General features: G+C 70.0%; 1 protein-coding gene across 2 annotated transcripts; it reads left to right on the top strand.

Moving 5' to 3' along the window:
• The first annotated feature begins 7945 nt into the window (after window positions 1-7945).
• Window positions 7946-10658, top strand: LOC132320069 (dnaJ homolog subfamily A member 1-like). 2 transcript variants are annotated; one of them, XM_059832207.1, is made up of 8 exons: window positions 7946-7964; window positions 8069-8219; window positions 8292-8490; window positions 9337-9441; window positions 9535-9762; window positions 9843-10073; window positions 10195-10295; window positions 10390-10658. In XM_059832207.1, the coding sequence occupies exons 2-8, from the start codon at window positions 8088-8090 to the stop codon at window positions 10615-10617; spliced, it is 1224 nt and encodes a 407-aa protein (XP_059688190.1). In that variant the 5' UTR covers window positions 7946-7964; window positions 8069-8087; the 3' UTR covers window positions 10618-10658. The 2 variants fall into 2 exon arrangements, with proteins under 2 accessions (XP_059688190.1, XP_059688189.1); XM_059832206.1 differs by having other exon boundaries at window positions 8069-8490.
• The last annotated feature ends 2076 nt before the right edge of the window (window positions 10659-12734 follow it).

Below are 12734 nucleotides of genomic sequence, written 5' to 3'. Positions count from 1 at the left end.
GCCGCATAAATCAGCCTCCGGCCAGAGAATGGGCTCCTTTATGCCGGGCAAAGGGCTGAGTCACCCCGGGCGAGGGGACGAGGGGACCCGGGCGGCCACGGCATCCCTGGGGACCGACAGCCTTGCACCCACGGGTGCGCTCTGCATCGCTCTTTGGGTGCTCAGGGATGGGCCGCCCGCCCGGCTGGCCCCGCCGCTCGCCCACGCGCCGGATTTAGCCCGGCCGTCCCCGTGCCAGCGCCTGGGGATGCTCAGAGCCAGGGACCGATAAGGACCCGACGTTTATCTGCCTTCCTCCATGCGAAGCCCCCGGCCCCCTCCCCTGCCCGAAGGCGACGGTTTCCTTTTAAGGCTAAACTCTAACAGATCCAAACACCGTAATAAAAAAAAAATAACCCCTCCGATTAGTTTAATCAGGCGCTGAGCCTGCGTTCAATCAGCCCTTGGCCCAAACGCACCCTTTCGGCGAGGCCTGGGCAGCGTCAGCCCGTCGGCAGCTGATGGCAGCTCCGGTAACCACCACCCCACACCCCGAGACCCTCCGTGTCCCCCTGAACGGTCCCCCAAAACCGGGGCTGCCCGGACGCCAGGGTCGCCGGGCGAGGAGGGGCGGTGGCGGGATGCTGCGGAGGAGATGGCGGCGGGCGAGGAGCTTCGGCGAGGCGGGGGGTGACATTCCTTCCGAAATTAATCCGCATTCCAGCCGGTGCTGACAAAGCGATGAGGGGGGACAGATGGCGGGGGGGGGGGGGTGGGAGGAGGGGAAGCCCCTTCCTCACCCCGAGGAGGAGGAGGATGGGACGAGGCTGCCGAGGGCTGGGGGTCACCCGGTGGGGTGGGGACGGCTGCCGGGTGCTTTGCAAACCCCAGGGGCTGCATGGGGAGAACCAAACCCCAGCGACGCTCGGCTGGAGGCTGCGAGAAACGCACAAGCGAGTGCGCATCGACAGGACCGGAGTGTCCCCAATGGGTCCGAGCGTGTCCCCAGCGGGACCCAGCGTGTCCCCAGTGGGACTCAACGTGCCCGGCTCACCCCATGCCCGACCCCGGCGTGGGGCTGCAGCTCTGACGCCCACCGGGCACACCGGTCCCCCCCAGACCCAAACCCACCGGACCGAACCGGAGGCTGCCGAGCCCCGTGGGCAGCACCCACCCGGTTCCACCCCACCAGCCGAGAGCACACAATCCCATTTTGGGGACCACGCTGTTTTCGGGGGGCCGGAAAGAGAAGCGGAGGTGCCAACCCCGCACCCGAAACCTCCTCGCACGCCCGGACGGAAGCACCGCGCCGGTGCACACGCGCGTGCAAAAGGGCAGGTGGGGCGCAGGGGGTCCCGGGGGCCACGGCCGTGGTGGGGGGCTGCGTGGGGCTGGCCGGCCTGGTGCTTTAAGAGCCCCCCGGAGCCCCCGGCAGCCTGGCCCCCCGCCAGCCGGGGAAGGGTTTTGTTTCCTTTAAGGCTGGGCGAGAGGGGGATTTCAATGGAGCCCACACAAAAACTCCCTGTGGGGTGAGCCCGCGCCGGGACGGGGAGGGGGGACGAGGCGGGATGACCTCAGCGATGACTTCATTCCGCTCTCAGCTCCCAAAAATCATGGGAACCTTATAAGGAAAGGACTAAAAATACAGCCAGGGGAGTGCGGGCAGACCCTGCTCCCCCTCCCCAAAATGAGCCCTTGGGGATGCTAAATGTGGGCAAGCAGGAGCCACGCTGGGGCCACCAGTGCCCCGGGGCTGTCCCCAAGGGGGCTGCATGGTGGGAACAATCCATGGGGACCCAAAAACCCCCACGGGAGAGGCAGGCTGGTCCCCCACGGAAGACCAGGGCATGGGATGTGGGTAGTGGGTGTCCCCCCAGTGAGGCATCGCCATCCCCAGCCAGCATCGTCCCTTCCCGCGACACCCCTGGGGACGTGCCGGGGAGGGGGGTGGCTCGGCCACCCCCTCACCTGCCCTTCACCCAGGTCAGACACCCCCCGGGAATAGCTCCCGCCATCTATAATAAGCTCTGTCCCAGTTTTGGGGGCTCGCCCACAGCTGCCGGGTCATGACCCCCCCGGCTGCGCCGTGCCCCAGCGCCGCGACAGCTGCTGCCAAATCGGGGCGGCACAGATGCCTGCGGCCGAGCCCCGCAGCCGGAGCCCCTCCGGGAATGCGCGCCTGGGGCCGTCTGTCAGCGTCAGGCAGGATGATGGGGGTCCCCGGGGTGATGCGCCCCCATCCCTGGGGCGATGCACCCCCCAGGGCAATACTCCCCCATTCCCCGGGGTGACGCACCCCCCTGGGGCGATGCTTCTCCATCCCTGGGGCGATGCACCCCCCAGGGCAATACTCCCCCATTCCCCGGGGTGACGCACCCCCCTGGGGCGATGCTTCTCCATCCCTGGGATGATGCACCCCCTTGGGGTGATGCACCCCCATTCCTGGGGCGATACCCGCCCCCCAGGTCCCACGCTCGCAGCCTGCAGCAGAGCTGACCCCCATCCCCACGCCGTTACCTCCCCAAAACGCTCCTTTGCACCAAAACGGTTGGGGAAAGTCAGGAAAAATGGCACCCACCCACCAGCACCCCAAGAGCCCCTTCCTCCTCCTCAGCCCCGGTAAACGTAGCCCCAGCAGCGCCGCGGATGGCCCCAGCGCCTGTAAACATGGCGCAGGATGCGGCACACAGCCCGCGGTCGGCCGCCCGTCATTAGCTGGGGCGTGGGGTAGGAGCGGTACGGGAAAAGGGCTGTGGCGTGGGAAGCAGCCCGGCCGGCTCCCGACACATGCGTGCCAGCACCGTGCCTCAGTTTCCCTTCTCATCCAGCCTGCCACGGGCCAGCCGCAAGTGGAAAGGGGCTGAGCCAGCGATAGGGAGAGGCGAAGCCCCCCCCAGGGCCCCCCACCACCCTGCGGCACCCAGCTGCACCCACCCCATGCGAGCTGTGGGGCATCTGGGATGGGGAGCAGCGGGCGCAGGAGGTGACTCACGCCCGGAGACGGCAGCCGGAGGAAACACCGACAAAGCAGCTCCTTCCTCGCGGCACAGCCGGTCCCCGGCACGCAGGTGGCACCGGGATAAACAGGGATGTCCCCCTCCCTCCCCGAGTTGCTGGGGTCGGATCCGAACCCCGGAACCAAACCGGGCACGGACAAACAGGGCTGAGCCATCGTGGATCCAGACCCGGTGCCCACTGGAGGTTTGGGGCACGGTGCCAGGCAGAGGGTCACGCCATTGGGGACAGGATGTGACCGAGGCCAGCCCTGAGTCACCGCCAGCAGCTGATGCCGGATCCGGCCCTGGGAAGGGGCAGGAAGGTCCCTTGGCTCCAGCGCTCCTTGCCCCAAAGAGGGGCTGGGGAACCCCTGCCCAGTTTGGGGACCCTATTCCCAGTTTGGGGACCTCACGCCCAGTTTGGGGACCCCGTTCCCAGTTTGGGGACCGCGTGCCCAGTTTGGGGACCCCGTTCCCGGTTCGGGGACCGCGTGCCCAGTTTGGGGACCTCACGCCCCGTTTGGGGATCCCGTTCCCAGTTTGGGGACCTCACGCCCTGTTTGGGGACCCTATTCCCAGTTTGGGGACCCCATTCCCAGTTTGGGGACCACGTGCCCAGTTTGGGGACCTCACGCCCAGTTTGGGGACCCTATTCCCAGTTTGGGGACCTCACGCCCAGTTTGGGGACCCCGTTCCCAGTTTGGGGACCGCATGCCCAGTTTGGGGACCCCGTTCCCGGTTCGGGGACCGCGTGCCCAGTTTGGGGACCTCACGCCCCGTTTGGGGATCCCGTTCCCAGTTTGGGGACCTCACGCCCCGTTTGGGGACCCTATTCCCAGTTTGGGGACCCCATTCCCAGTTTGGGGACCACGTGCCCAGTTTGGGGACCTCACACCCAGTTTGGGGACCCTATTCCCAGTTTGGGGACCTCACGCCCAGTTTGGGGACCCTATTCCCAGTTTGGGGACCGCTTGCCCAGTTTGGGGACCCCGTTCCCGGTTCGGGGACTGCGTGCCCAGTTTGGGGACCTCACGCCCAGTTTGGGGACCCCGTGTCCGACCCCGCTCCCAGCCCCTCGCCGTCGATCGGTCGACGGCAGCAGCTTCTCGCAGGAATTCGGACCAAATTCCCGCCCCCCCCCGGGGACGGTGGGGGACGCTGAAACCCCAGTGGGGTGACAACTGCCCGGCGGGGTTGGGTTTCGGAGGCGAGCGGGGCGGGGGGGAAGATTTATCACCTCCAGGCTTGTGGGACCCCCCCGGCATTACCCAGGGCCCTGCTGCCGCCCCCCCGGCACGGCGCTGGGGGGCCAGGGGAGCCCCCCAGGAGCGGGAGAGGGGCCCGGCTCCTTGTCCAAACATGGCCAGTGATTTCGGAGGCCGATACCGGAGCTGGCTTGAAGGATGGCGGAGGGGTGGCCATGGAGGGGGGGGGCACCCTGTGTATCCCAAAGCCCACCGGGACCCCAGCAGCACCTCCCCAGCACCTTCCTCCTCCTCCTCCTCCTCCTCCCAGGGGTTTATTCCTTTCTGATCACGGCCCCCCCAGGGACCCCCGACTGGACCATGGGGCCAGCCCAGCTCCTCAGGGCAGGATTGACTCCAAAGCCACGGCGGGGGGGGGACATCGCTGCCAACCCTGGGGGGGGCTGGTGCCCCGGGATGGCGGGGGGACCCCACAGGGCAGGCGGCCCCCACACCAGGCCTGGGGGGGCCGTGGAAATGCCTTGTCCCCGAGGCAGCCCCGGCGATGGGGGAAGCAAAGGCCCTGGCCCCCACCCCACCCGCCGCAGGTGGACGAGGGGAGCTGGGGGGGTCCCAGCCCCTCGGACAGACCCCAGCCCCGGGGGGGTCCCAGCCCCTTGGGACAGACCCCAGCCCCGGGGGGGTCCCAGCCCTGGGGGGGGTCCCAGCCCCTGGGACAGACCCCAGCCCCGGGGGGGTCCCAGCCCTGGGGGGGTCCCAGCCCCTGGGACAGACCCCAGACCCGGGGGGGTCCCAACCCCTCGGACAGACCCCAGCCCCGGGGGGGTCCCAGCCCTGGGGGGGTCCCAGCCCCTGGGACAGACCCCAGACCCGGGGGGGTCCCAGCCCTGGGGGGGGTCCCAGCCCCTGGGACAGACCCCAGACCCGGGGGGGTCCCAGCCCTGGGGGGGTCCCAGCCCCTGGGACAGACCCCAGACCCGGGGGGGTCCCAGCCCCGGGGGGGGTCCCAGCCCCTGGGACAGACCCCAGACCCGGGGGGGTCCCAGCCCTGGGGGGGTCCCAGCCCCTGGGACAGACCCCAGACCCGGGGGGGTCCCAACCCCTCGGACAGACCCCAGCCCTGGGGGGGTCCCAGCCCTGGGGGGGTCCCAGCCCCTTGGGACAGACCCCAGCCCCGGGGGGGTCCCAGCCCCTGGGACAGACCCCAGCCCCGGGGGGGTCCCAGCCCCGGGGGGGGTCCCAGCCCCTCGGACAGACCCCAGACCCGGGGGGGTCCCAACCCCTCGGACAGACCCCAGCCCCGGGGGGGTCCCAGCCCCGGGGGGGTCCCAGCCCCTGGGACAGACCCCAGCCCCGGGGGGGTCCCAGCCCCTTGGGACAGACCCCAGCCCCGGGGGGGTCCCAGCCCTGGGGGGGGTCCCAGCCCCTGGGACAGACCCCAGCCCCGGGGGGGTCCCAGCCCTGGGGGGGTCCCAGCCCCTGGGACAGACCCCAGACCCGGGGGGGTCCCAACCCCTCGGACAGACCCCAGCCCCGGGGGGGTCCCAGCCCTGGGGGGGTCCCAGCCCCTGGGACAGACCCCAGCCCCGGGGGGGTCCCAGCCCTGGGGGGGGTCCCAGCCCCTGGGACAGACCCCAGCCCCGGGGGGGTCCCAGCCCTGGGGGGGTCCCAGCCCCTGGGACAGACCCCAGACCCGGGGGGGTCCCAGCCCCTCGGACAGACCCCAGCCCTGGGGGGGTCCCAGCCCTGGGGGGGGTCCCAGCCCCTTGGGACAGACCCCAGCCCCGGGGGGGTCCCAGCCCCTGGGACAGACCCCAGCCCCGGGGGGGTCCCAGCCCCGGGGGGGGTCCCAGCCCCTCGGACAGACCCCAGACCCGGGGGGGTCCCAACCCCTCGGACAGACCCCAGCCCTGGGGGGGTCCCAGCCCTGGGGGGGTCCCAGCCCCTTGGGACAGACCCCAGCCCCGGGGGGGTCCCAGCCCTGGGGGGGTCCCAGCCCCTCGGACAGACCCCAGCCCCGGGGGGGTCCCAGCCCCTCGGACAGACCCCAGCCCCCCCGCTCCCCGGCCAAGCCCCCGGCCCACAGGGGTGGCTCGGGGTGTGGGGGGGTGATAACCAGTGGGGGACCCCCCCCAGAAGCAGCCAAGCCCAGGAGGTCAGCACAGTGGTCCCCTACGTGCTCCTGGCAGCCCCCAGCACCCCCAAACTCGTGGACATGGGACACCCCCCCCCAAAACCCCATTCCTGCTGTTGGCAGCCCCCCCCCCCAAAAAAAAAGCCTATTTGGGGAGGGGGGGACAACCAGGCATCTCCCAGCTGGGGGCACTGCCAGGCGGGCCCAGCGCACCCCCAAAAAGCCTCTCCCCGTTGGGGGGCACCAGGCAGCACAGGGCAGACCCCCCCAGTCTAAGCCCCCCCCGGAGACCCCCGTCCCCGCCGGATCGGGCCCCGCCGGATCGGGCCCCGCGGGGGCGGGATCGGGCCCGCCGCGCACCACGCCGCCCCCTGCAGGACGGCCGTGGCGTTCGGAATTCCCACTCTTTCCTCTCATTGGCCACCCGGTTCGAGCCAATGAAAGAGGAGGTGTCGGCCGGGGAGGAGGACGCGATAGATACGATAGCCAATCGAACGACGACGAGGCGCTCCGCCTCCCGAACCGGCCCGGAAGAGTCGGCAACCAATGAGAGTCAGGGTGGGGGGGAGAGGGCGCGGCGATGGGCGGGCGGCTGAGAGAGTTGCGGCCAATGGGCGCGGCGCGAGGGGCGGAGGGGGCGGTCTTCCCGGGGCCGTTCCCAGCCAATGGAGAGAGCGGGGGGCGTGTCCCCGGCTTCCAGAGAGTTCGGAGACGGGTAGCGGAGCGGCGGCGGCGGCGGCGGTGAGTGGGGGGCGGCCCCGGCCCCCCCCGGAGCCCCCCCGGTCCCCCCCGGGGCCTGCCCCCCCGCCCCCTACCCTCCCGCGGCGGCAGGGACCGGTCCGGTCCTGGGGGGGACCCCAGGGAGCGGGGGCCGGGCCCGGTTCCGTGGCGCCGGGGCCTGTCAGCAGAAGGGACCCGGGCCCGCCGCCCCCCGTGGGGCCTCTCTTTGGGGGTGCCCGGTGATTTAGGGGGTCCCCCCGCCATGGCAGGGCCCTGCCCCACGGGGAGCGGATTTGGGGTGTCCCCCCCCCCGCGCTGTGGGGTGCCCGGTGGGGGGTGGTCGCTGCCCCCGCGCCCGACCCGCGCTGTCACGTCCCACCGTGGGCACCGGGATGTCACATCGCCCGCGGGCACCCCCACAGCCCCCCCGCTGGCCCAGGGGCCGCCCCGTACCCCCCCCGGGAGGCCTCGGAGGTGCCCGGGCCGGGGGGGACACCAGCCCCGAAGTCCCCGAGTTGGAACCTGGGGAGCGCCCGGTCCCCGCGGGACAGATCCAGCCCTGGTCCCGGGGGGCTGCCGGTCCCGGGGGGCTGTCAGCCCCGGGGGGGCCGCTCCGATGGTGTTTCTCAGGAGGAGCCACTTATTTACACCCTGCCAGGGGAGCCCGGAGCGGGCAGGGAGCAGGACGGGCACTTCCCTGCGTCCCCGCCGCCGTGTCGCAAGATAAACACGTCCACACCCCGCGTGGGGCTTATCGGCCACCGGCACATTGCCCGGTGGCACGGGGAGAGCGGCTGGGCCACGGGACGGGGGAGCCTCCGCCCCCCTGCGCCCCACGGGATGCTGCTGCTGTGGGGAAACTGAGGCAGGGCTGTGCAAACCGGGCACGGGGTGGCTCCGCAGGGAGGAGAACAGGGATAAAAGCCCTTGGTGAGTCCCATGGGTGGGGGGGGGGGGGTGTCTTGGGCCAGGGAAGGGTGTCATGGGACAGGGAGGGGTCCCAGGCCGGGGCTCACAGCTCTCTTCTCTCTCAGCACGTCAGCAGTGAGGAAGATGGTGAAGGAGACGGGATACTACGACCTGCTGGGCGTGCGGCCGGGAGCCAGCCTGGACGAGATCAAGCGAGCGTACCGGCGCCTGGCGCTGCGCTACCACCCTGACAAGAACCCCAGCGAGGGCGAGCGGGTAGGTGCAGCCCTCCCGGCCCCCACCCAGCTCGCTTTCCCCTCCTCTCACCCTTTTCTCCCCGCTCCCCAGTTCAAGCAGATCTCCCAAGCCTACGAGGTGCTGTCGGATGCCCACAAACGGGCGCTCTACGACCGCGGCGGGGAGCGGGCCATGAAGGAGGGTGGCCTGGGAAGCCGAGGAGGAAGCAGCGGATTCGGCTCCCCCATGGATATCTTCGACCTCTTCTTCGGCGGGGGAGTGCGGATGCGCAGCCGGGCGGACAGACGAGGTACTGGGGACAAAGGACCCGCTGGGACCCCGGGTGCTGGGAGGGGACTGACACCCAGGCACGGCACGGTGCCGGCTCGGGGGGCACCAGGATCGGGTTGGCGGCCCACGGGCCACCTCCCTCCCCGCGGCGCACAACCCGACGCGGTTCCTCGTCATCCTCATTACTTTCTCCATCTGCCCCTCTTCAAAGGGCCCTTCCCTGTCCCTGTCCCAGCTTTCCCCCGCCGTCCCCAGGGCTGGGACTGAGTCAGCCCAGCGCTGCCCTCGGCTCCCCGCGAGCCCCAGGGGAGGCTGCAGCAAGACGCAGGGCGTGCAGGGCTGCTCCGGTGACTGTACGGATGCTTTTGGCCTGGGTCACGAGGAGAGGGTGACTCGCCACGGCGTTTCTTGCTGAAGTGGCACGATTTAATAGTAGGGCAATTAGGAGGCCAAGGGGAGCGTCTCGGCAACTCCAGGCAGAGCCTCTCCGGATGGGTTGAGGCAATAAGCAGCTGGAGGGCAGCCGGGTGGTGGAGGGCCCTGTGGGGTAGGAGCCATGCCCGACCCACGCTGGGGAGCCGGGGCTTCCCCGGGGCAGCTGGCAGGATCCGGGCTTGGAGGCGCGAGGAGATCCCTGCTTGAGGTTCCTCTGAGCCCTCACGCCAAGCCCGGCTTAAAGCTGTTTCTCTTCTTGCCGCCGTCCCCGAGGATTAAGCGGGACTGGTTGTCGAGGGAAATGGACAGCCACCGCTCCCCGTGGAGAACCGGTGATGCCGAGCCGCGGCGGCCGGCATCCCTCGGGTTCCGGCTCGGGGGATGGCTTGCGGCCGGGTGCTGATCCGGGCTCTCCCCTCCGTCCACCCAGGGAAGACGGTGGTGCATCAGCTCTCGGTGTCGCTGGAGGACCTCTACAACGGTACCACGCGCAAGCTGTCCCTGCAGAAGAACATTATCTGTAGGAAGTGCGGAGGTGAGCACCGGAGGGGCCGGGCTGCGGGGTGCCCGGGGGTCCTCCCCAGCGCCGCAGCCCGGCTGCTCACCCCTCTGCTTCCCCCGGCCGCAGGCTGTGGGGTGCGGGAGGGCGCCCAGAGGAGATGCCCCAAGTGCCACGGCTCGGGCATGGAGGTTCGCATCCACCAGCTGGGGCCCAGCATGATCCAGCAGATCCAGACGGTGTGTTCCCAGTGCCAGGGCCAGGGGGAGTGGATCCGGCCTCGGGACTGCTGCCTCACCTGCAACGGCCGCAAAGTCGTGCGGGAGAAGAAGATCCTCAGCGTTCACCTGGATAAAGGTGAGACGGGGCTGCAGGGGGAGTGGGCTCACCCCCAAAATGGCCCCCACACCCTGAGCTCTTCCCCGCGCACCCCGCAGGCATGAAGGACGGGCAGAAGATCACCTTCCACGAGGAAGGGGACCAGGTTCCCGGCCTGGAGCCCGGGGACATCATCATCGTCCTGGATCAGAAGGAACACCCCGTTTTCCGACGCAGCGGCGATGACCTCATTGTCAAGAGGGAGATCAGCCTGGCAGACGCCCTGTGCGGCTGCCGACAGGTCATCCGCACCCTGGACAACAGGACCCTGCTCATCTCCTCCCAACCAGGTGGGGTGGGACGGGGTGGGGTGCTCTGCGATACCCCTGCCAGGAGCCGGAGGGGTGCCAGGAGCCGGAGGGGTGCCAGGAGCTGCCAGGCGCAGCGAGGTGACGCTCGTCTCTCTCTCAGGTGACGTTATCCGACCCGGGGACCTGAAGTGTGTCCCCAACGAGGGGATGCCCGTCTACAGGAGCCCCTTCCAGAAGGGAAAACTCATCCTCCAGTTCCAGGTGTGGAGCCGGGGCTGGGCAGGAGCCGGCGTCCCCCATCCCCGGGGTCCCCTCACGTCCATCCCACGCCTCCATCTCCCCTCTCCCGTTGCAGGTGAAGTTCCCCGAGCCCGGCTGGCTCCCCACCGACCGCCTGCGCCAGCTCCAGGCCTTCTTCCCACCCCAGGAGGAGGTGATGGCCACCGAGGACACAGAGGAGGTGGAACTCAGCGACTACACATCCCACGGCGGGCCGGGCCGACGGCCCTACACCGGCGAAGCCTATCACGAAGACGACTTCGAGGACGGCATGCGCCAACATGTCCAGTGCCAGACCTCGTAGCCGGTGGCGGAGGGGGGGGCCGGAGCCCCCCCCTCTGCCGAGGGCGGCAGCCGGGCTCGTCCCACGGGGTCGCGGGGCAGGGCTGGGGGCCGCTCGGCGGGGAAGGGGGCTCGGAGAGCCGTCACGTTCAGGGATGTACATAGGTCGCCTTTCCGACAGCACTTAACCTCCCTCGCCCGCCCCGGGGAGCCAGGCACGGCGCTGCCCCGGTTTGGGGGGGGCCCCCCCACACCCTCCCGCCAAGGACGAGGCCCCTCTTTGACCTGCCCTCGAGAGGGAGCCGGATCCTCCCTCCAGCTCCGTCTCCGTGTCGGCGGAGGAGCCACTGCTGCTTCGGTGGCCGGATCCATCCATTTGGTAGCCCGGCGGGCGCATCCTGCACCGGGACAGCGCCGCCCTGGACTGATGACGAGGAGGGCGGGGGCGAACCTCACCCCCCTGCCTCAGTTTCCCCAGCTGTGGTCCGGTGGGGCAAAGCCTCCGCAGGAGCTGATTTGGGGGGGACAGGAACTGCCCGGCTCAGCCCCCGTCCCTGCCAGGGTCCTTGTCACTGCCCCACGGCACCGTCCAGCCCCACGCTGCGGGGTGCCACTGCCCGGGCCCCCCGAGGTCCCTTGCTTTGCCCGTTTCTTTCCTTGCTGGAGCCTGGGTCAGGCCTGGGGAGCGGAGGGGGTTTCTCTTTTTCTCTTTGCACAGAACAGAAGGGGGTTGGGGGGGGGGTACCCGTCCCTTTAATTTATTTTTGGAAGAATTTTAAATTTTTTTTCTTTTTTTTTTTTTTTTTTTCTGGGAGACTTTGTACACAGCATTAAAAGCAAATCCCGACTCCGAGTGGCTGCGTGTTCCCGCAGCGGGGCCGTACTTCCCCGCGGAGAGGCCGGTGGGGTGTGGGTGGTGACTCCTGCTCCCTGCTTTGATCTGCCGGGCGTGCCTCAGTTTCCCCGGCTTTGCACAACAGGGAGGTGACCCGCAGGGCTCGGCCGGGGCCGGGAGCCAGCTCCTGCCCTCCCAGCCGGGCTTTTTCCCCCTCACCTCCTGCTCCAGCTGAGCCGCAGCCCCGGCTGCAGGAGCTCTGGGGTAGAGGACGCGGACCCCCACCCTCCAGGCCCCCGGGCAGGGTCCCGTCCCCCTTCCCATCCTCCCCAGCCCCCCGTCACCCCACCTTGCCATCCCTGGCCCCCCTCACCCTGTTCCACCAGCCCCAGAGCCCCTCATCCCACCCCCCCAAGTCCCCCTAACCATCCTCAGATCCTTTGCATCGCCCCCACATCCCGGGAGCCCCCCACCCTGCCCTGTTTCATCACCCCCAAAGCCCTTTCTCCCACCCCCAGACCCCCCCCCCACCCCCTTATTACCCTCCCTGGCCCCTTCCCATCATCTCAGCGTCCCTGGAGCCCCTTAGGATGGAGGCAGACACCCCCCAAACAATGTCAGCCCCCCCATTTCAGCCCTGCGCTCGCCCCATGGGAGGGCCCATGAGTGAGTGGGGGGCTCCAGGCTGCGCCATGGGGCAGAGCCAGGCTACAGAGCAGAGATGGGGGGGAACCCCCCCCCCAAAAAAAAAAAAACCACTGAGGGGGGGTCAAGCTGCACCCCATAAACCACCCCATGTCCCCCTCCACATGCAACTGCCTGGTGAGACACCCCCCCAGCCCACAATAGGATGGGGGTGAAGCCCCGCAGCCCCTCGCCCGTGGGGAGCCCCAGCATTGGGGTGCCGCTGGGGGCGGCAGCTGGACCCCCCCTCCGTGCCCAGGAAAAAATCCGGCGCCAGATGCGGCTGGAGGGGGGAGAGGAGAGGAGGAGGAGGAGGAGGAGGCCGAGAACAATGCTGGCCGGCCGCCAGCCGCGGGGGAGCGGAGCGGGGGGCTCCCTCCCCGGCCCCCCACCCCACGGCCCCCCAGCCCGGAGGGCAGTGGGGTGTCCCACCAGCGGAGCGAGCTGCCCCTGGGGTGAGGGGGGGGGCTGTATGAACCCGCACGGGAGGTGATGGCCACACACACACCCCCCCACAAAGCGCTGGCTGTCCCCTCCCAAAGCTGACGGCGCTTTTGGGGAGCCACCCCGCTCGCCCAGTTGCGGCATCGGTGTCCCCGGCTGCCCCAAACCGTGCAGAC

The sequence above is a fragment of the Gavia stellata genome, chromosome 33 (assembly GCF_030936135.1).
Source record: "Gavia stellata isolate bGavSte3 chromosome 33, bGavSte3.hap2, whole genome shotgun sequence".
NCBI classification, from domain to species: Eukaryota; Metazoa; Chordata; class Aves; order Gaviiformes; family Gaviidae; genus Gavia; species Gavia stellata.
Note: the sequence above shows the minus strand (reverse complement) of the source record. Positions and strands in the feature narration are given on the sequence as shown.

Bases quoted from the DNA above. Each gene is read 5' to 3' on its own strand.
- LOC132320069 (XM_059832206.1), top strand. From the start codon at position 8,088: ATGGTGAAGGAGACGGGATACTACGACCTGCTGGGCGTGCGGCCGGGA. The intron at 9,442-9,534 runs GTGAGCACCGGA...CCCCGGCCGCAG, and splicing joins TATCTGTAGGAAGTGCGGAG to GCTGTGGGGTGCGGGAGGGC. The intron at 9,763-9,842 runs GTGAGACGGGGC...CGCACCCCGCAG, and splicing joins CAGCGTTCACCTGGATAAAG to GCATGAAGGACGGGCAGAAG.